Source organism: Stigmatopora nigra, chromosome 10, assembly GCF_051989575.1.
Source record: "Stigmatopora nigra isolate UIUO_SnigA chromosome 10, RoL_Snig_1.1, whole genome shotgun sequence".
NCBI lineage: Eukaryota > Metazoa > Chordata > Actinopteri > Syngnathiformes > Syngnathidae > Stigmatopora > Stigmatopora nigra.
The window spans coordinates 12382773-12405897 of record NC_135517.1 but is presented as its reverse complement, the minus strand read 5'-3'; the positions used below and the strand labels follow the sequence as shown (position 1 = coordinate 12405897).

The following is a 23125-nucleotide window of genomic DNA, read 5'->3' as shown; positions in this document are numbered from 1 at the left end:
AGCTAAGCACAAGATCAAACATGCTTTTCATCCTCATCCTTGTGGCCTTATGTACTCCCCTACCCCAATAAAAAAGAGCATCTTGAAGGCCCGGCCCTGCTAGAATCCCCCTCAAGCTCCGCCCCTGCTCCTTGCAACATCGCCCACCTACCTTATGGGTAGGTCGATGGTCCTTCCACACACTAAAGAAGTCATCGTATTTGCATTTAAGGGTGGAGTCTGAGTTGAATGGGACTTTGTTTTCTCCTCTTGGGGGGTTGGGGGTCCAAATGCTCCAAATCTTGATTTGATTGCAACAGGAAGAACTGCAAATTCGGTTAGGAAGGACTCGATTTAGAGTTGCAACTTTTTTTGGGTTGCAAAACAACTTTTTCCGCGAAGATTATTGAGGGAAATAGCTTGTCGATCTGCAATCATGGAGAACTCTACTTTATCTTTGAAATACGTCCAGGCTTGGCCAAGGGTAGCCCGGAGAAGCGAGTGGCTACGGAGCGCTTTAGCCCACCATCACAGCCCCGATCCCGGCGTGGAGAATGAAATCGTCGTCCTGGCTACGGGAATCGATCAGTATTTGCAAGAGGTATTCCACCATCTTGCCTATCCGAACCGGGACGAGAAAATATCGGCTGAGGACTTCAGCACCCTCTGCGCGGTGTTGGGTGTCACCGGACCTCAGAATAGGAAGGAAACTATGAAAGAAATTGTGGAGGATGAAGATGAGGAAGAGTTCCGAGATGTCTGCTCAGGGTTACCTTGTAAGATCACTTTTAAGGATTTCCACTCACGTTTGTGTGGGTTTTTTCGGGTGCGCTCGACGCGCAGGGGGACTGGAGAATGTCCCTGGCGATTGCCCGTCACTGAAGAGACAGAACTGGTGGAGAGGCATATCAGGCTTCGGTGGCCTCGGGTGAGAAGGAGAAAATATGTCACTTTTGATATGACGAGGAATCAGAATGGGCATAGCAGATCCACATCTGGGCACACTTCAGAGGACAATTCTTCGGGTAGGTAAACCTTTTTTGGGGGGGTTCTGTTTAGTTTTGTCAAGACATTTGACTCCAAGATTGCATTTCATCAAATAGTGCAAAAGTGTAAAAGTAGGCTGCGTGTTAAATGACTTGATCTGAATTGGATTTCAAAAATGATGTTTCCCATGTTTTTGTCATCTGGGGAGCTGAAAAAAAACATAACTTTAACAAAATTAACAGTACTGGTTACTACTTAATGCTTGATTGAATAAATTCGAATCAATTAAGGTACAAAGCAGTATTTTAAATGAGTTATTGCATGTTTGCATTTCAAATGCCAATGACATTCAACATCACTTTTGTTTACTGGTTCTCTTCCTTCAATTCATCTTCCCCAGAAGAGTTAGCAGCTCTCAGGGAGCTGGTGGAGGACCTCCGGTCAGCACTGCAGGGTAGCGACGCTCGCTGTTTGGCCCTTGAAGTGGCATTGAGGCGAGAAAGGCGCCATACGCAGTCAGCCCCCATCAGTGTTTCATTGCCCACAACTTCCATATCTGTCATACAAGGCAAACTCGTACCCACACGCCGTATTAAAGGACAGTTAAACGCTGCAGGAGGAAACGGCGCAAGGAGGTTGGGGAGAAGATGGGGCTTGAGAGACCCTCTTTTAAGAGAGTTGCACTTGATCCGTTCCTCGCGTGATGGACAGCTGGAGGAGGCCATCAAGTTCAATGAACGTCTGGAGGAAGAGCTGCGATGGGCATACCAGGAAGTGAGCAAACTTCAGGAGGTGGAATATTCACTCAGGAGAGAAAATATACATATTAGGTGAAATTTGCATTCAATTATAATGAATTTAAGTCATCAACTAAAGCGTGTTGTGTTCAACATCATCAGACGAAGAGCAGAAGAGGCCAGGGAGGCTTTGAGCTTGGGCCTCGATAGGGTGCGAATGATACAGGAACAAGCTGAATCAGTGCCACAACTTCAGTCTCGGATAACCCAGCTGGAGAGTGAACTACAGCTCTACAGGTATGTACAAACCACAGTATGTTTGTTTGTACATCAAGTTAAAGACTCTTTTTTGCATGCAAACATACATTTGCATGCATATACTTTATAAAAATGGGTATACTTCAGTTTTAAAGGGTTTAGTTTAGTGGGTACTATTAAAGAACGTGGAACTAATTATCTTAATTCATTGTGTAATGTGTCTACTTAAAAAATCCCAAGTTACGGAACCACTTTTGGAAAAAGTAATTTTTTGGGACAAAATTGCAAAACTGCAATGAAATCACGGTTTGTAATCTGACAATTTGGTTATTCAAGCACTAAACCTAAAAGTTATCTTGACATCAGTGATGTCATAACTATGTGTAGGGAGAGAAAGTCTGAGACAACATCAGCCACGTGTAAAGGCAATAGAAAGGAATATGTCTCCCATTTGTGATTTGTGTCGTGTTCTTCTCCTTCAGGTCAGGCTGCGTATGTCTTCCTGAAACTACCTCAACAAGAGGAGTCATCGAGACATGCTCCAAGACAGGGAAGGAACTGATGAATTCTAGTTCAGGTATACAGTAATACCTCGACATACAAGTGCCCCGAAATACGAGCAATTTGAGATACGAGCAAATATTTATCTTGAGATACGAGCAAATAATTATCTTGAGATACGAGCAAATATTTATCTTGAGATACGAGCAAATATTTATCTTGAGATACGAGCAAATAATTATCGTGAGATACGAGCAAATATTTATCTTGAGATACGAGCAAATATTTATCTTGAGATACGAGCAAATATTTATCTTGAGATACGAGACAATTTTTGATATACGAGTATACAGCGTACGCGAGAGGCTTCTCTTGAGAACATCATGGACACAGATTCTCACTTAATGAAACAATATATTATTATATATCCACTGTTAGTCTCAAAACTAACGAGCTGGTTTCTTTGCAGATGCTGAGTGTCTCCAGAGAGCAGTGGAAGGACGAGCTGCCTCTGATGAAGAGGAAGAAGTGTGCAAAGACATGGATATTAAAGGAAAATGCTGCCTTTTTGAGGTGAAGAAACACATCAGTCAATCCAACGACTGGGGAAAAGGGTTAGCTAATTTTTAATATCTCAATGCAAAGAATAAAGTCTTTTGTAACAATTGGAATTTATACATGCCAAAAACACTCCAATCCAATCATCTTGTGCCTTTCCTTAAAGTTGTCAGAGTCAGGTGGTCCGCCAACTCATCTCGAAAGACGGCCATACGAGTCAGTGTCATGAAAACGGGAAATGCTGCAGCTGGAACCGGCAAAAGCAAGAAATCTCAGCAAGCTGCAAAGTTTATGAGGAGAAGGTGGGAAAAGTACACCATGAAAAACATAGTTTGGATATTTTGCTCAGTGTCAAATTGCTGAACATAAGCAGTACAGGAATTTAATGGATTAATCCCCCAATGCCATGGCATTACACAAAAGGCACTTGTGATTTCTAACTATAATTTGCTGTAAGGTACAACAACACAAATATTCTGAGAAGGTTTGGCCAATCTAGTTTGCAAGTGACATTAACTTGGTTTAATTAGAGATACCTTGTCTTTTATATCTTAGGAAATATATTTAAAACCATGTTAAATCAAATTCTCCAATACTAATATCTTTCTGAAGTTGGATATTCTCTATCATGTATAGAGACTAAAAGTCTCTGTCCTTTGTTGACTCATTTTTGTCTCATACAAAGCCTGTTATTAGACAGGTCAGTGCAAGTTTATTTTTTTAAAGACTGTCTTGGCTCCTCATATGAAGTTCCATTTCCAGTTGGTGGTTAATTACTAGGCTGGAACAATACAGTATTTCAACATACATTTTGGTTTTTACGAACATTTTTTTGTTTTTACACTTCATTTGATCAAAATTCCTTCTGTCAGAGGCCAGATCAAGAGACTAACAAGGCAAACATGGAGGAGAAAGAGAGAGAAGAGAGGCTGTCTTTGATGGAAGGAAAGTTTAGAGATGCGCTAATGTTACTTTTGGAACTGCGCAATAAGGTAAATACCCTATTCAGTGTATTTCTTTACTAATACGATTACAATGTTCAATTATTTATTTTATGTCACAGGCATTTTGTAATAATTAAATGAATATTTTCTCATATTTGTAGAAATTGTCCCGCAGAGAGCTAGGAAGCATCATGATGGACACTCTAGATATGTGCAGTAAAGGAGACGGTAAAATAGTTCTTACTGTTTTAGACATGTTGGTTTATTTTTTTTCCTCAGCTTTGGTTTGTTATTTGTTTTTCTTTTTGCTATTTCTCTATCTAGGCCCATCTCAGGTACTTCAGGTAGCAGATACCCTCTATATGCAGTTATCCTCCACTGATCACATTAGAAAAGAAGGTGAGGCCCAAGGAGGTGAGAGGGAAGGCACAAATTTGCTATCCTCATCAGGGCATCAAACGACCACCAATAGCCCTCTGGTCATCTCCTGTTAATTCCTGCTGTAAGCTTAACTTGTTTTCCCTGCAAAATGTAACTTTACCGCAACATATTTTTTGGGTTAAATCTATATGCTGCCCTTTTTCCTTTTATTATCGGAATTCAATGGAATTTAGTTGGCGTTTATTATTATTATAATTAAATTTTTAATCTTCAGGAGACAATGATTGGACTTCCTCAACTAGTACTTTTACCTGAATACCATTCTTTTCTACTTGGATTTGCAACATGTGTCTCTTGGTATAATGATGGAATTGAGAGTAAAATAATTAGTCTCCTTGTACATCTCCCAACATAAAATCACTAATAAATGTCTAATTGTATTTAAATGATGGTAAATGGCTGAATTATATTGCATGCAGCAAAAGGATATTTTTTACATGAAGCAATTAATTCCCTTTGTCATTTTCCAAACATATTAAGAATTGCAGAAGACAAGTGTGGTATCAAATGTATAAAAAAAAAGACCCAGTACCATAGTTGAATGTATGAAACAATAAAGTCCTTTATTCCCAGCAAGTGAGGAAATAACAAATAGAACCCACAAGCTTCAGTACTGGAGAGGCTATACATGCTTTTACCCCCCACTATCATTATTATGTTTACTATTTTGCCTCCTATGCAGCAAATGTGACAGAAAATAGAGGTCACAGTTAAATGTGGATAGCGATTGCCTGAGAGCCCTTCTTACTTCAACATGGCTGAACCACTGGTGTTAAAAAAGGCAGTTTGTGGGTTTTGGTTGGATATCTTAGGTGGTACTACAATCTAGAATTATGTGCAGTAATGCACATTTTCAGGCTTTCTGGCATTTGAAAAATAACAATTCTTCTCATTTTATTATATGCTTATAAATTTTCTTAAACTGCTGAAAGGTGTTTGGACATACCATATGTGTGAACTCTTGTTGTAACCTGTGCTCTCAGTCCTTCACACTATAAACCTGCATTTAAAAAAATTACAATATTACATAACATTGCATATCACAATCAAGGTAAAGCAATGATTAATCAAAGCTAATTTAAGGCGCTATCAAGCTGTTGATCGGCTACATTGAGTTGAGCTCGGCTCTTGTAGTGATTAAGGCCATTCTATGTCATTAGGCACCATGCAACTTCTCAAAAGAAAAACAAAAAATACTACTGGCCATTCAAAAAAAAAAAGGTCAACAATAGACGTAGGAGGGGACAAAGTAACATGGACACACAATGAAAGAACACAATAAACAACCTTATATATAGAATAAATATAGTATTTACAAATTGCTTTGTGTGCTTCTAATAATAAATAGACAAACCATTATCTGCCCTCTTACAGAAGTATTCACAACTCTCCATTAACATAGAGTAGAAGGCGGGCACCTGGTCAGTGAGGAGGTTGAGAATGAGAGAAAAAAAAACTGAGATATGAGTGAACATGTGTGGGTATGACCTGAAAAAAAAAAGAAGTATAAGACAAAAAAGTCCTCCAAAGTGGATTTGAATCAACTAAAACAAAACTTGATATCCAAATAACTCTCTGGTTCTCTCTAGTGTCAATTTAGCAAATTACAGTACTGTTGTAACAGCTTTGAAAAGTTGCTCCCTTAGAGAAGTTTCTTTCAAACCTGTTTATGACAGACACCACCAAGAAAAGTTTAAAATGATTAAGTCAAAGGAAAAAATGTCTTTAACATAACTAACTATTCTTCCCGAAAATCATTTAGAACCCAAACAAAAGATTGAGAAACAAGATAAAAATGAATATTTTCACATTCTAAAAGAGTGCACTGCAAAGGTGCTTTTCTAGCCCCTTTGAGATATCGCAGAAGTCTGAAAAGTGGCAAATAAGTCAAGAAAATGCAAGATTTAGTCACCTTGCTTATTTCATTTGATCAAAATAGTCTTCCTTTCACAATACACATATTTCTTCATCCTTCATCTAAACACGCATTTGCTATTATACGGAAGGAAAGTGAGATAAAAAATAGGTGGCGTTTCATTTTCCTTGCTTCAATTTTTTTTAGTGACTTTCTTTAGTAACTATGCAAATGTATTTCATTAGTGATCTTACACATAAGTTTATGGTAGATTTCTATGCAACAAATAAAATCTTAAGACAAATACTGAATCTTTTCTTGTCGTTTTGTGACACTTCTCAAACAAGTGATTTCAAATCAGCCCCCAGCTGAGTCTTTGGTGCTGTTTTATCTAATGGACCTGGCCTCAGTATTGGTGGCTATGAACAGGTAAAATCCAATAAATTCTTATAGTCTGCAGGCACTTATCATTCACAACTAAATTTTCAGAATCACTAAAGTTGCCATCATGCAAGGTGAGTCTTCACAAGCACGTCATCTGTATGTGCACACAAATGTTTTATGAGCTGAGCTCATCAGACTTCTTAAGCCTCTTATAAATGCCTGAAGATATGACATAACTAAGCCTGCTCTATTGGATTGAGAATTTGATTGTTTTGTAAGGAAGCCTCTCTGTATCTCTGTGCAATACATGTTAATTTGAGTGTTATGTCATTATGTTAAAGAGTATTCAGGATCAAGCTTTGTTCTGAAACATTTGGTGAGAAATCTGAAGTTTGCAACCTCAGGATTGGGAGGCAATTTACCTTGTTTTTGAGAAATGTAAAACAAGGAATTTCTCTAGAACTGAATAAAACAATAATTTCCTGTTGTGTAAGGGAATTTCTATTGTAATATTTCTGGTTCTGTCTCCTTGTAAAAGAGTATCTGTCATTTAAATTAAAGGCAAGCAGGAAGTTTAGCTACAGTAGGCATTTGCACTCTTCTAAAGCACTATAATGCATTTGCATTTTAAAAGATTTAATTGAATTTGTAGACAAAGCACTTGGTGATTAAGTAATATTGACTTTTTAGGGTTGTTTTTCTTTTGTTTTGCTTATTTTCTTGGATTTGCCTCAAGTCAATCACGTAGAAACGTATTTCTTTGCTATTTTCCCCATTTAAAATAATGAGGAAGAGCGTTTCAAAATAGACTTGACATCAATTTACAACAAACGGATTATTTACTCATAATAATAATCATTTACAAACGTACAACATTAACAGAGAAGGGACTCTTGTTCTCGCACACAAATATCTGTGCGGCCATAAAAGATAAAAAGAGTTTGCAATATTTCCACATTGAAACTCACTCTAGTGCACCCAGTTCTTATTGTAAACTGGAGCACTATATCATCAATCAGAAGCCTACAAGGGATTAGCCCTTTCATGGGAAACTTCTAGTTTCCCATTATCATCGTCCATATGTGCAAGGGACCTGTTTGCTGACGCATGCAATCAGTTTCCCAAATTGGAGTCTCTGTCACCAATGAAAAAGCGCATGTGGAAGCAAAGGGCAAGGAATCCAGTTCCCAACAGATCACCCAGAGCAGTTAGGTAAGGAATAGAGAAGTTGTCGGGGTCCATCCCTCTACCCCACATCCAGTGGACCATCCAGTCCGCTAGGTAGAGCAGGATGATTACCTGGAAGAAAACATTAAGTACGTAATCAAATACACCAATACAGTCCAGTCCATTTTTAACATTATGGTTTCTAATCACTTCAGTTCTTTAGACTGAATTCAATTCTCAAAAGATTGCATGGTACAAACAATCCATACACTACAAATAGCTGCATTATTTGATATATTGTATTGATATGTTCACCTGCAGCAGTGCAGCAGCCATGTAGAAGGTGATGAAGATAGGGGTTAGTGTGGTGTGTCCACCCCTGAGTGAGTTGATGGTGAAGAGGAAGACGAGGTGACCCGGGGCGACCAGTAAGAAGAGCACACGTGCTGAACGGGAGTTCACAGCTAGGGAGAAGCAGTAAGTAGGGTTTTGATTAAACTTATCCTTTATACAAGAGATGGTATAATCTACTACTAATTATTACTTATTAAACTGTCAGAGTACATACTTTTTTTAATCAAACAAGAAAAACACGTTATATTATGGCATTTCTCGATGGTGATAGAAAATGGTAAATATTTGTTATACTCCTTTTTATAGAACTGCTATGAACTTACTGGAGGTGAAGAATGTGGAGCACGGCGTGGGGCACTTCCTGCTTCGGGGCGTGGGATTCGGATCCCCCATTGGTATACCATTCATGTGCAGGTAGGTGGAGATTCGACTGGCCTGGACCGCAACCAGGTTCCCTCCCACACCTGACATATAGGCAAAAACCAAGGTGTGAGTGAACATAGTTGTTTCCTGGTTCATTTAGTATTTGAAATAAACCAAATATCCTTTTGTTTACTTTCACGCATATATTTTTTTTGTTAAACTCTGTACCCCAACCGGTCCATTACTTTCACGGCACTGACTAAAATTTCAAAGTCAACACAGGCTTTTCTTTCCGTGTTTAGCTGCACATACTTAGTTAGTAGTATCAACAGTAATGTTATGTACTTTACTCATAACGACATTTGAATCACTTTACAGGAGTATCAAACTGGCTTTGTGAAATTCCACTTGGCCTTATTTGCATATTAGAGAAACTCTTTATCCTCCAAACAATCTTTTATGAAGACAACATATTCACTAAACAAGGACTTCTCACCATTGATGACGGGAGTGAAGACGGCCATGCCACGAAAGTTGGGGTCGCTAACAGTCTTGTCAAGAATAAGTCCGCCGACACTGAAACATGGACATTCGATAGTTTTAACGGAACTAGTTTTGAAAATTGAATGGACATAATCAGTGTGACGATGTGTGTGGCTCCGTTTTTTTTTAACTAGGTCTACAATGTCTTGTGTGTCTTGTGTCTGTCTTTCTACTGCAACCAAGAAATTTCCCGAATACGGTATGAAATAAAGTTCTAACCTATCCTAATCTATATGAAATAAAATCTGTAATAAAGAGCATAGGGCCTTTTTGGTATTTTATGTGTATTAATTTTCATTTGCAGAATATTGAGAAAGAACAAAGGCTGGAAAGAATTTTGATTCACTCACATACCTGCTAATGGCCATAGCAATGATGACCGGCTCCCATCCAGAGTAGAGGACTACTCGAGTGGATGGAATCTTCCTGGCTATTAGCACCCATATTGGACACAATGCCACGAACACAGCACACACCAAAGGATTGGCATAATCGTTGTACTCTGCACGAGAAGATCACATGTGATTTGCATACAGATCCTCTCTAAATTTTATTGTATGCATGTGTAAAAGCCATGATGTAAGGGTGAGTATCACCTCAATTAATTGATTGATTGAACAATAGAATAGTAGAATATTACTTGATGTTCAATTTCACTCTCTACAGTTTATACTTTTCCATATTTGTGTCCTTAAATATGTACATGAAGGAGTATAAAGAGGAGGAACAGGAAATGTGCCATTTAAAACCAGGATGTGTCCTGGAATCACAATACTAGAGTGATTTAAGTGTCTCTTTTAGCATCTTTAAATACACACATAACGCAGCTAGTGCACACTGGTTAAGAATTGTTCATGAAAGGAGTGCTGTGTTTGTCTATCAGACTAGATGACTAAACAAAAGATAACATAGTGAGACAGGGTGTGGTGAATATACCAACAAAGAAGGCAAACAGTTAGGCAATCACATGCCCTGTTCTTTCACATATTGGTCACAATTCTAGAAACCTTCATTAAGTCATACAAATTGGCTCAGCACATAATTGTTCCGGAAGTTGAAGCATGAACTGTTTTCCCAAGCCCTTTTGTCCTCCTTGTGCACGTTTGATTACATTACAAAGTGCAACATAAACTATAAGCCAGGGTACTGCAATCAAATAGTGTGCTGAAAATAATGGTTGACTACAAACAACGGACTATAAATGTATAGTTCCTAACCTTGCTACTCTAGTGTCTTTACGCTGTGCTTGTGTTACCTAGTTCCTTGTATAGCCCTGTTGAGATGCCGGCCAGTAGGGACAGGGTTATTAGGTCTCCCAGGCTAGCAGCAATAGGTGTGGCCACATTGTCTGGGTTGATACCAACTTTCCTGGATGCAATGATCACACCAATCATGATGAGTCCTGTGGGCCAAATAGAAGTATTCAAAATTGTAGATGAAGTTTGAACATTAACATTGCAATAAGTATTGAAGAGGAAGAACCTATTTAAAAATGACATAGTTTTTCCTACTACATAAAATTTAGATGAAATTTGTTCCCAAATAGGCATTTAAATACAAAGCCTTTTAAACTATTAGATTCAAATTGTATTAATTCTCCATGTTAAACGTTAATGATATACCTAGAATCAGTGAGGCAATAAAGGCAGTGGCTACACTGGAGGCACAAAGAAGCACTGCATGGCCCAGCCTGAAGTGGCCTTCTGGAATCCAACCAAAGATCACAGCAGCAATGGAGGCTAAAAACCCCACCACTGTGGCCTGGACCTGAACAAATGTGACATCCTACCATTAATAATCAAGACAAAGCACATGTGTAAAATAATTCAATAAATGACACAGAAAACCAATTAAAAGAGCACAAAAAGTGTTTGAGTGCATCTTAGAGCATCAAATAGAATGGAATTGAATATTGTTTTTATCAGTGTGTCATTATATGGAATTAATTTTATTATGTGAACAAAAATATCCCTAAATTAATATTGAAATAACAATATTAATCTTCTAAATTCTATTCCAATTTTTTCCCTTCACTTTTGCAAAGACACTGCAAATATTTATTTTTTTTCAACTCCTGTTCGCTGATTTATGGTCTTATTATTTGGAGTAAGATATGAGGTAACTGACAAAACCGTCATGACATGTCAAGTGGAATAGGACAATGTTCTGTGGGAGAAAATATAGATCGTATTTTACTCTCTGTCTAATAAATGGACAGGTAGTGGTCGGGGACCACAGCCAGAGTTCATAAAGCAACTAAGAGAAAAAAGTAAAACACCAAATATGTATGAATTTTGTACCTGAATGAGAGCCAAGTTCCCCATGATCATGTTCCACATGTCCTTGTTAGTGTCCATAAGGCCAATATTAGCCTGAAAGACAAAGTACAACACATCAAGTTAGCTATCAATTGCACATAAATGTATTCGTGCATGGTGTTGCCTGTTGGCTCCATTAGAACAATAAGAGATCAGTATTCTATACAAAGATGCTCTCATCTCTGATCCCCACCCTGGCCGACGCCACTTATCTCATTGCAGCCACCCCACCCCCACACACACATACACAGATGTTCTCAAGCATCAAAGGGTTGTAGTCAGTGGTCACAGTAGTTCACTGTGTAAAGTCCAAATTCCACACGCAGTCAGAACTTGGAATTGCTGTTCCATCTGTTGAATTTGGTACGCATCTTTTGAAAAGTTGCCCCTAAGCTGTACCTCTACCTGGTTCATTTTAGGCAATTGTGAGCTCATGGGTCAAGAGGTGTCCATGCGATTGTAAATGTAAATATTTAATCGGACGGAGATACAAAGATGTGAATGAGTATTTGATAAATAAGAGTAGATATTGATCATTCATAATTCAAAAAGTGTCAATCCATCCAGATCACTTACTCTACAAATTTGTCAGAGCACAACAGACAAAACTGTATCCTACACATAGAATTATTTGAAAGTGTAATAAACCTTTAAAAACTAGCATGTTTTTGGTCTGTGAGAATAATTGAGAACCCATGCAGGCACATTGAGAACATGTAAACTCCACTCTGAAAGGCCCCAGCAGGCAGGTTTGAACCCAAAAGCTTCCCGCTGTGAGGTGACAGTACTAACCATCGCACCACTATGGCAATAGACAGGATTAGAAAGAGGGAAAAGTGCTTGTTTAAATAGGAAGAGTCCTTATTTTACGCCATTGAAACAATGGATCGCAACATTGTTCTTAAGTTAAAGTGACTACATAATCCTGGAAATTATTATACAGTATGGCCGGTAAATAACTACAGGGCTGTTATTCAAAAGGGCCAAGTGAGGTAGGTACCAATGACTATCCATGTGTCAGTTTAAGTTGTAGATAGTGTATATGTAGAATTAGACCACATAAGGCTATCAGGGCTATGTAAACATTGTTGTACCATGCACAAGGCTGTTCAAAGAAAACTAACTGACACAATGATAGTAAAGTTTATTTGGGACTGATAACAAAAAGCCAAATACCAAAATAGAGCACTAAGGGTTAAAACTTAAGATGAATTCTTAATAAAAAGAGACAGCCCCTTGGTATGAGAGTGTGTGTGAAGGGTCATGTCTCATTGTGCCCTGTGATTGGCTGGGAGACAATTCAAAGTGTACCCCTCCTACTGCCCATAGTTAACTGAGATAGGCTCCAACACCCCCGAAAATCTTCGTGTGGGAATTGAATAGGAATAAATGAATGAATAAAGACTCCCTCAACTCTCGGTAAGGGTTAAATTATCTTAATAAAACGGAAAAATGACCAAAAGAACTTGCAGTACTTTTAATCTCCCAATTAACAGCTACATGGAAAGAAATGTGGTTCAGCTGGGGCCAACCAATAAAGAGATGATGGTAATGTCTTAAGACAAGCTCCAAATTCTGGCCCAGTTTCTGAGGATTGCTGTTGGATCACTACGCTTATTCAAAGGCAACAGGTTTCAAACATGACAAAGAGCAAAATGTGATTTTATGCACCAGATGTCAAGTCATTATTATTGTTTTTTTTGTTTGCTTTCTGCTTTTGTTTTGCCAATGGAAAATTAAGAGCGACACTATGGCTGCTCGACACCAATTCGTCTGACATAGCAACCAGAAATTGCTATGTAAAATGTTGGATATGGCTTAAATGTGAAATGGGATTCATTTAAGCCAGCTCATTCAATCTCAGTACTAATCAGCGTTTTGACTTGTTAACCACGCGTGGAAAGAATGTGAGGGTTGGTCTATATGGCTCCAACTCCGTCCTAATTCCGTTGTTCCTTTGAGAGGGAACTAAACCAAATATATCGAACCTTCTTATTATTTCAATGCATGTTTCCTTCATGTGATGCCCCTAATGTTAATCTGCAAAGAACACATTTCAACAAATGTACCTTAAAAGAATTGTGGGTGACCTATATTAGCGATTCTGATACACCGCTGCTCTTGTGAAAGGTGTCATTTTAAATATTTAAACAGGATTTTCTCTATTAGCTGTGGTAAAAATAAATGTCATTAATCTTTCATAATCTATAATACTTAGAGCAACCACTTTCATACAAGTGTTGTCTGTCCCTTTAAAGAGAATTTTGGCATTGCACAAAAAATATCAGCTGATAAAAATTGCAACCTTAATATGTGTACCCCAGCATACTTGGAGTTTTCATTATGTTACACTACACCCTTTATACAAGTCTTTTTTAGTTGTGACAACTATGCATATAGAGTGAAGGCATATTTGAGTTAGAAGAATGTTGCTATCACTTCTTCTGAAACTGCAGGATACTTTGTCAATATAACCTGTGACCCCATGACCAATTTGTCTTAATGACCGTCATAGTTCGAGGATTAGGAAACTCTTGAAACCAAATAACAATAGAATCAGCAAAAGCTTAGGCACCTTAACAGGAAAATAAAGCCAAATAGACAAACATTGCTTACCGCTGTGGAAAGTCTTGAGGCCAGCGTCATCTCCAGGTTGCCTTTCAGCCCCAGTAGTGCAGGAACAAGGATAAAGACTTCTGAGACCTTGTCAAATACTGTCCAGTGCTGAAATGATCACAACAATACTCTCAACATACATCAGAAAACACCTGAATCCAAAACCAAGGTACATGTTCATAACGTATTTGGCTTTATATTGCTTGTGTCTCCATGACATTTTTTTCAGTAGGGAGGCCCTTAAGTCTTTAGAACTCTATAAACTTTTTTATTCCATTGCTGATTGCCACATTTGGTTGATAAGCCTGCACAAAGAATATATTGATGCAGCAAAGATGTATCTACGGACATGAGCGATCAGCAAGAAATGGGGTCTCCCTGCCTGTTTTACAGTGGAGATCTCCATGGCCGAATTGAAGATACGTCCCCATCAGATCTGCTTATACTTCCAAGTGACGTACCAGGTGAGAGTCAAGCTTCCACTGAACAAACCAGTTTTACCTCCCACCCAGCCGATATTGAGGTCAACAAATGTGTAGCTGATAAAGATAATGAATGACAGGGTTTACTCCCATACCGAGCGTCTTACCCCCTTGCCCCTTCCCAGGAAATCAACTGAACATGGTCCTGCTGGAGGCGGGTTGAATAGTTAGCACATGAGCCTTATATCTCTGGGGTCCTGGGTTCAAGTGGGTGTGAGTATGAATGGTTGTTCGTCTGCTTGTACCCTGCGATTGGCTGGCCACCGATACAGGGTGTCCCCCGCCTCTGGCCCTAAGTCAGCTGGGATAGGCGCCAGCATCCCCCATGATCCTAGTGAGGATAAACCGGTTCAGATAATGTATGAAAGGGCCTGCTGCTTAAGACTTAGAAGGGCTATCTGCACTTTACACTGTAAAACTAGATCTGCCTTTTCTAATATCATAAACATAATAATGAATGAATACATATTTATAGTATGGTATGTCTTTCATCACATAAGACTGGGAATTTTCAATGCTTCAATGCTCTAGAAAAATATATTATTATGGTTTTTAATAATTGTTCTATATCTAATAAAGGTGCTTATCTTAAGAACTTACAGTCCGCTGTAATCTGAGTTGAATCAATACTACTAGACTTTTATTGCATAGTTGCTTCCTGCATTAATATACTGTAGTGTATGCTGCGGGATGTAGAGAAGTGATGATGTCAAAGCTTTTCTTTGTTTCATTTGTAGGTGCGGTGCAAAACCACTACTAGTTAGACTACTTGTAACTTTGCGTTTGCTGTCGTCAGGTAAACAGAGCTGCTTACAGCCAAGTCCCTTGCTTTGGCTGATTGCCATCTGCCAAAGCAGCAGCCTTGAGAGCACCTCTGTGAGCGAGCACTGCTCTCCTCTTTCACTGCCACATGCTTTTAGGCTTACTCTATCTCAGTACCTCCTGTGGTGGTATATGTTGTTATCTTCATTGAAAACTGGCTCACAGCCAAAGAAGAAGAAGGCCACTGTCATCATGGCTACATGTTCAGTTCTAGGAAATTGAGGGAGCGCCCTCAGTACCACTGTGCACTGACCTGTAGGAATTCTGATATGCAATCCCTTCTATGGCCCAGTAGCTCGATTCAGTAACATGGCCGTGATTTAGTTGCTGCTCAAATTCGGCAGCTGAACCTAACGGCATGCAATCTCAATGCAATTTGTCAGCGTCAAAATAGTCAATGGTCTAAGTTTCCATATGCTACAAGTATGGACGGGTTATAGTTTTAGTATGATCCCATGACAACCTATTAAGTTCATTGCACAGCATTAACACAAATGCAAAGTTTAAACTAACGTGATCTTTGCAAGATTAAACATCACATCCAGTACCTATAATAAACAAAGATTCGGTTCATTGTTAGTTAATGGTAATTATTTTCACTAATGAAGGATAGTCTTTATGGAATAACCCTGAAGTGTTACATATGTGTGCCAGGAAATGCTGAGCGCTGCTTAAAATACATCTAAAGGCCCTTCTGCCACTTCACTGCACCTGCATTTTGTTTTTCCCAATGGAAACTCACTCAAATAGGGGTGATTAAATAGTAGTTTCTTACTAGGTTTTATTTGAGTTAGTGAGCCTGGTGCATGAATGGATGTAGGTGGAAACTTTTCTGAAATTAAATAGAGATGCAGTTTTACATTATACTTGGGCATTATTGTATTTGTTCATGTGGTCTAAAAATAAGTAAAAGAAACAAAAATTGCCAATTTAATAATCCTATTTTTCTATAACAATGATGTAAAAAAAATCATGTTTTAAGAATGGATTATACATATAGGTTGGAAGCATAAACAGAAACGGCAAGTAAAGTTTGGAGGGTCAAACAGAATGGATTGTATTCAAGCTGCACCAAAGAAAATGAAAACTTTAAGCTTTTAAGAAATGTTGATCTGGGCTTCCCAAGAGGATTTGCACCACACGGCCTTTAAAACACATATATAACCCTTTATGACCCCAGTCTTGAGGTTTCTGGCCATGGGAGTGAGGGACTGACGGTTTAGGGCCATTCATTCAACTGCCAAGTCACTGAGCAATGCTATGCAGAAATCTCCACACCAGTCTGGATGGTCTTTTCTGGGCCAGCCTCCAATAGGAACGATGCCAGAAACTCTGCGTATGTGTGTGTGCTACAGAAAATCAGAGTGACTGACTTTAAAAGGTCACACTTATAAGAGGCCTTGTGGAGACCTGCCGAGTGGCCCAGTCGGAACGTACCAGAGCCCAAAACAGTATGTTAGAATTACCCTCAAAACGAGATGAGGGGGATTAGGTGAGTCAGTAATTCACAGTATCACGAAGAAGAAAAATTTTATAGCAAGTGAGTAACACTTACACTTCTACTACAACGGCCTGATAAGGTTACCATCGCCTGAAACCAATTGTTGGTACTCGTGCTGCATGATAGAAGACAGACTGGAAACAACCGGCACTTGAGCAATGGTGAATCGAGCGAGTGTTTTGGAAAACAGAGATACCACAGCAGCATGGGGCCTAACATAGGACAGCATGAAAAACGTTTGACCTCATACCTCAAAATTCCACATTGATCGGGATACCTCAATAGTTAAAGTTTTCAAACTGCCGCTGCGCTACTCTTCTACTTTTTTACTGAGTATATCTTGTACTCTAGTTCTAAAGAGAATTTGCATTACATGATATGTAGTATTTTTAGATGCTGACCTTTCACCAATTCATATCATATGTTGTATTTGAGTTTTTAACTGTAACTTCATTGACTTCATTCAAGAATAAAGTTTACCCTGGTAGAATAGCAGAACCACAGTAATTTAACCATAACCACCACTTTGTTTCTAAATTGTAGGTAGTGCCAGCCTTCATAGCAAGTAGTCTTAAAAAAAGCATACTGTTAATGCCAAGAAGCAATTACACATTGCAAGATAACCACTTTGTTCAAATGCTTGAGTAATGAATTATTTTGGAAAGATCCATCTGCATTCCAGTTTTGCTTAAATATTTTACTTTGATCTCTTAATGCAAAGGTATTGAGAAGAACCTCCTTGTACAAAGCGACGAAGAAAGGAAAAAAACAAATACATTCGAATGCAAAACTTACAAGTGCTATATTCTCAATGTTGTTTTATGAGGCACAGTTCAAGGACTGCAGATTAGTATGAAGGAAATTGATCAATCATATCAATTAACTTTTAAAAATGTCCTTATGAAAGCTGGCTGAAGAGATACTCGATATATTAAGAAACCTTTCGACGAACATACTGTATAAAATGACCAATCTATTTCGTTTTTCAGTACTCCTCTCAAGAACTAAAGCTTAGATTGTGAGTGTTGCATCTTGTTAATATGCCTTCAATGTGTTTTTCTTACCTGGACAATGTCAAGCACCATTCCTGCTGCCACAGTCCCGAACCCGGCCAGCAGGAAGGGGATAACCACCTGCAGACCTATTGAGAATGAGGTTTCTTTCAGGGGTGCTGGTGGTTCAGGGCTCCGGCCATTGCTGGTGTCATCGCTCTCATTTTGGCTTGCATTCTCCAAGAGTGCATCCTCCTCTCGCTGACCTTTGGCATTAGCCCGGCAGTCCATAACCACAACAATGTCCATCTTTTCTTCATTGTCTGGGGATTCATTGGCTTTTTCTGTGAAGGACGTTACTTCTTTCAGCTCAAACTCACTCACTTTTTCTGGGCTCCCTTCCTCAGGTCCTTCAGTGACAATCACTGGATGGACAGTGGAGTTGGAGTTGAAAAACGCCGGTGAAAGGGGCCCTCCCTCTTTCTTGATCTCAACCGCCCCGGAAGACATGTTGATGTCGGGCAGTTTGTCTTGTTCTTTCGACCAAAGTACCATGCGGAAGCCTTTGGAAGACAATTGGCTTGATGAGAAAGACTAGACAATGTTCAACTGTTTGAGGGAGTGACGGGATCGGCCAACCTGGCTCTAATTCTGACTGGTCAAAATTATTTATCCCATTAAAAAAGTGAAGAGGGGATGGTGATCATTATCAAAATCCAAAATGGAAGTTGCTCTAAGAAGAAAAAATTGCAGCAGAGCACATGCGTCAGTTTGTGTGCACACCAAGTGTTCCTGTCGGTGTTTTGGGAGCAGGACCAGTATATTCTCCATTCAATGTAAGAAGCTCCGTATGGGCTGGTAAGAAAAGAAGAGAGAATACCAGTTGGCGCAAGGACTCACCACAGGAACCCCAATGGGCAGCACTCTAGAGTCGTTTTAAAGTTCTTCTTAATAGAATAGTTTGGAGTCAAATGAGAAATGTGGCACTTGGGCAGTTTCTAGAGTGCAGTGGAGGTTCGTCCTGCCTACAGTCCACTGATCACAGTAGACTAGTTCGCATAACGAGTTGGCGATGTCTCACCTTACACCACGTGGCTACTGCAAAGGTCTTTTCACAGAAGATATTTAAAGGTCTGCTGCACAGAGATTGGATTACCAGCCACAGAAGGGAACTTGTCCAAATAGAGTGAACCATAAACTGGAAGAAGAGCATATCAATTGATTAGATGCATTCTCATCCAACTTCAAACAGAATTGGAAAACTTTTTTTTAACACAAAATACACATTAACGGTTCAATAGAGTTGCCCTAGGACCTCAATCATAATAACGTATGACCATATTTAGAGAAAATGAGCACGGCAATTATACTAACATGAAAATAAATGTACACACAGTATATAACCATTAGACGGAATGCCGAGTTTTATGGGTTATATGAATTGATATTAATCCCTCCACTGTGCACTGCTGCACATTAAAACAACACCAATAAAATGTTCATACTGTATTGTGAAAAAACAGATGGGTAATGATGCAAAGCATGAATGAGTTTTCAGGAATTTAGGGCTGGCCAGTTAATTAACCAAATTATGTGGGAACGCTTGAATGGAAGGAGAAAATATAGTAGTGGTTGAGAATAAAAATTATTTTAACAACCAAGTATGGATAGAACTAATAGTAATACTAATTACAATACATTTTATCTTAAAGTGCAATGGTGGGAAGTAAGTTAAGTCTTTACTTAAGATTTATTTTTAATTACTTTTGCTCCACACATTAGAAACTTTAACCTGTGCATTCTTACTGCTATTCTTACTACTTTTACAAACTACAAATGACCCAAGAGGGTAAACCAATTTACAGGTTGGGACAACAGTGGCCAGATTTACATGAAGAGTTAGGCCATTTCAATTATCTGGCAACATGGACCATGAACTATGGGGACAACCACATTCTAAGAAACAATCGATTCACAGAAGCAATCATGCAACAAAGTGTCATCTGTGGCCTTTAGAAACGAGAAATATTGGATGTTGCCCTTTAAATGTGAATGAATCCTTGGGAATTAAATTTGGTCCTGAGCCAGGCTGAAAAACATCTTTCTGGCATTTAAAAATGATCCAATAAATAAATAAATACAAGGTCGGGTATATTTTTCTCTACGGTTATTGTTATTTTAGCTTGTATTTACCATTCAGAAACCTATCAAAGCTATAAACATATTTTGACAGTATAGCCTGCCTGCATCTGTACATTTTTCTTTTCCTTTAAAAAGCTCAGCCAAATTCTATCTCCAAAAGTGTTTTTAAAACTTGTTTCTGCACTTTTACTAATGTCCAAAATTATTTTCACACCTTCAAATACCCAATGTGTTCCTAGGTGACAGGTGCCCATACACCTGTCATCCATATAATAGAATACTGTTCTAAATACGTCAGAAAAATAAAGGAAAGGCAAATTAGAGTACTAAAAACTTCTTTCGACACGTGTTGCGACATCGCCTTACGATAGCGTTTATCCCTGTTGAAAAAAAAACCTGTTTAGTAGTCAAGACCAATACCAGGCGAACTCAACATGGCAAAGGCGTAAATTAGTGCTCCCTGGTCAGGACTGAATAGACGTGCCCCCCTCCGTCCGCCCCCATTGCTCCGTTCTTCGACTCGTTTCGTCAAGAAGGCCAGAAGGCTTTCTTTTCCAACCCCAGGACGGAGAGAAAGTCATCGCCACAACATAAGCGCGACTATTCCATCCGTTAACGCGACTATACAAACCAATGCACTATCGTCAGAATAAATGGTGAATGAACGGTCCCCAAGAAATGACAACACATTCCGTCAATTGCGCGACTGTCAACAGTGAAACACGAAATAAATAAACTTGGCACTCTCCCACGAGTTGTTTGATCGCACATGTTCGTGGGGTAATTACCTTTTTGGAGGCCGTGGATCGGCGGAATACCCCGGTAGAGGCTCCGTTGGAGTCCGGCGAGCTTGCTGCATGTATCCTCCTCCTTCTCCTTCTCCTCCTCCGCCTCCGCCTCTTCCTCCACTTCCACCTCCTGGTTACGCGCTTGGGCTGAGACGCGGATGCCGGTGTGCACGCCTTAAGTATGGTCACCGAGCGCGTCCGGTTAATAGTTAAACCTGGTCAACTCCACTCACATTGCCGCGGACCGTTCACTGGCCCACGCCACCAGGCTGCTCGACTTGGGGTGCGCATCTACAATACAGCCGTCCGATGCAGGGGGCCAAGAAGCCACAAGGCGAGCCCTCCCTCCACAGTTGGAGCAGACGGGACGGGCCTAGTAACCCTACACTCTACTCCAACACCACTATGAGCAGGAGGGGAAAGAAAGAAAAAAAGTCAGCTTTACGATTCAGTAGATGTGACATCAAATTAATGGGGAGATCAGGGGTGGGCAAACCGTTCCTTGAGGACCACTGTGGATGCAGCTTTTTGTTGCAACTGATCCAGCAAAAGTACTTTAACCAATGAGATTTTTTTGATGAAAACAAGAAGCACCTGACTGCAACCCCCTGATTGCACTTGCAGGATATCAGATTGGTGAAAAGGTGATCTCTTTATGGATTGGAATGAAAACCTGTACACACTGCAGCCTTTTGTGGAATAGTTTGCCCACCTAGTTTGCCCATCTATTTTTTATTTTTTTTACAATCATCCCTCCCTCATCATTTTGGCAAATGCAAGACTAAATAAACATAAATATAATAGCACAAATTATTTATAAAACTGAACAATATTGACCTGGGAGCCATATATACACACGAAGGTTCACTCGCCTCACTTCGGTGCAAGCAGGCGAAGGCTCGATTCCCGCTGGTGCTGCTATGATTGGGAGTGTGGATGGTCGTTTGTCTCTCTGTGTGCCCTACGACTGACTGGCGACCAATCAAGGGGGTAGTCAGCCTTTCGTCCAAAGACAGCTGGGTTAGGCTCCAGCAACCGATCCCTGGTGGAACTGTGGCTAGTTTGTATGTTCTCGCCCGCCTTGTGCCTGTAGTTTGCTGGGATAGGTTCCAGCACCAGCAACCTTGTCAGGAGGATAAATCATACAGAAACTGAATGAATGAATTAGATTAGATTAAACTTTATTCATCCTGTACTCGGGAAATTCACTTTGTTGCAGTAGCAAGAAAGTGAAAACAGACACAGGAGTGGTAGTGTTGGTTCTATACAGCATCCTCTTTCCCAATTGCAAACAATTTGCGTTGACATCATAAACATTTTGACTGAGTAATCTGAAGTCATTTAAAAAAAATCTAATTATGCAAAATCAAGTAATTCAAGATTTGTCAAAGTCAACATATAATGATGTACATTGCCATATTGTATTATTCCGTTGACACGGCTTTTACGTAACCTATTAAACTTTGTGTCAAGCTTGTGAACATTTGCTTCAAATGTGTATTGTGTACAGTTTTGTTGTTGATCAATAACGTTGGGTTGCTCATCTGCTCTCATTCAGTACATTTTGGTTTAAAAATAAACCAAACATATGCACACTTAGACACGTACTATCATTAATCAATTATTCTTCCATCGGAAAGAAAATATTTTATTTTACTCAAATTTCCATTAAATCGACCAAATCCAAACATGCCTAAAGTAGAATCTTAGACTATAAGCAAATTTTGTGTCCCCCAAAATGAAAATGTAGCTAGTACTTTAAAGAACACTGTTGTTGACGCGTTTTAGGCTTGACCCGACCAGAATCTCAGGTCGGGTTCGGGCTAAAGATCTTACTTACCTCTACCTCTATGGCTTGTTAAGTGAGTGTTGTTTATATAGCGTTACGAGGTGCAAACATGCACACAAAAACAAGTTTGGGAAGTTACTTGGGGTATGTTTATCTAAAGGTTTTAGTGAAGTATACAAAGTACTTCAATTAAAATATCGCTGGAGATTGCTTGCTAATTGGCATGCTGCTAGAAAATTATTACAATACCTACACCAGCTATTTTAAGTTTCTGCCAAGGACTTTCCGTGAACATGAAGGTGATTAATGAACATAGCTTATTTATTTGTTTGTGTTCATTTTATTTTGCCGACGGTAGGAGGCCTTTAGGAATGAAACGGAAATGGGAACTCATGGGTTATTCTTAAGAGGATTCAGGTGCTTAAAGGATTATATTTCTCAGCCTCGGTAAATACAGTCTGTATTTGATTGAGTGACAATTAAGCAAGAAGATTTGATAATTGTCTCCGTTCTTAAAAAAATACAAACCAATAATTGCAACACATTCAATGAGCTATCCTATTTCTATAACTTTTACTGTATCTTCACAAGGTTTGAGGGGAGT

At 39.2% G+C, this 23125-nt stretch overlaps 2 protein-coding genes across 2 annotated transcripts; one reads left to right on the top strand and one right to left on the bottom strand.

Moving 5' to 3' along the window:
* Nucleotides 1-162: 162 nt before the first annotated feature.
* Nucleotides 163-5180, top strand: LOC144202901 (EF-hand and coiled-coil domain-containing protein 1). Its single transcript, XM_077726007.1, has 9 exons — nt 163-1004; nt 1367-1796; nt 1866-2000; nt 2444-2538; nt 2932-3076; nt 3187-3322; nt 3893-4012; nt 4126-4192; nt 4289-5180. Exons 1-9 carry the CDS (start codon nt 416-418, stop codon nt 4456-4458), a joined length of 1887 nt encoding a protein of 628 aa, XP_077582133.1. The 5' UTR covers nt 163-415; the 3' UTR covers nt 4459-5180.
* Nucleotides 4943-21073, bottom strand: slc41a1 (solute carrier family 41 member 1). The gene is made up of 12 exons (XM_077726006.1): nt 20733-21073; nt 18884-19000; nt 17875-18657; nt 14006-14113; nt 11372-11443; nt 10694-10838; nt 10327-10473; nt 9426-9573; nt 9025-9104; nt 8489-8629; nt 8127-8275; nt 4943-7943 (listed from the first exon to the last, which is right to left on the bottom strand). Exons 3-12 carry the CDS (start codon nt 18355-18357, stop codon nt 7758-7760), a joined length of 1659 nt encoding a protein of 552 aa, XP_077582132.1. The 5' UTR covers nt 18358-18657; nt 18884-19000; nt 20733-21073; the 3' UTR covers nt 4943-7757.
* Between the last annotated feature and the right edge of the window lie 2052 nt (nt 21074-23125).

Bases quoted from the DNA above. Each gene is read 5' to 3' on its own strand.
- LOC144202901 (XM_077726007.1), top strand. From the start codon at position 416: ATGGAGAACTCTACTTTATCTTTGAAATACGTCCAGGCTTGGCCAAGG. The intron at 1,005-1,366 runs GTAGGTAAACCT...CATCTTCCCCAG, and splicing joins TTCAGAGGACAATTCTTCGG to AAGAGTTAGCAGCTCTCAGG. The intron at 3,323-3,892 runs GTGGGAAAAGTA...TCCTTCTGTCAG, and splicing joins GCAAAGTTTATGAGGAGAAG to AGGCCAGATCAAGAGACTAA.
- slc41a1 (XM_077726006.1), bottom strand. From the start codon at position 18,357: ATGGTACTTTGGTCGAAAGAACAAGACAAACTGCCCGACATCAACATG. The intron at 9,574-10,326 runs GTAACACAAGCA...CTTCTCGTGCAG, and splicing joins AGGGCTATACAAGGAACTAG to AGTACAACGATTATGCCAAT. The intron at 8,630-9,024 runs GTGAGAAGTCCT...CCTATATGTCAG, and splicing joins CTTCACTCCCGTCATCAATG to GTGTGGGAGGGAACCTGGTT.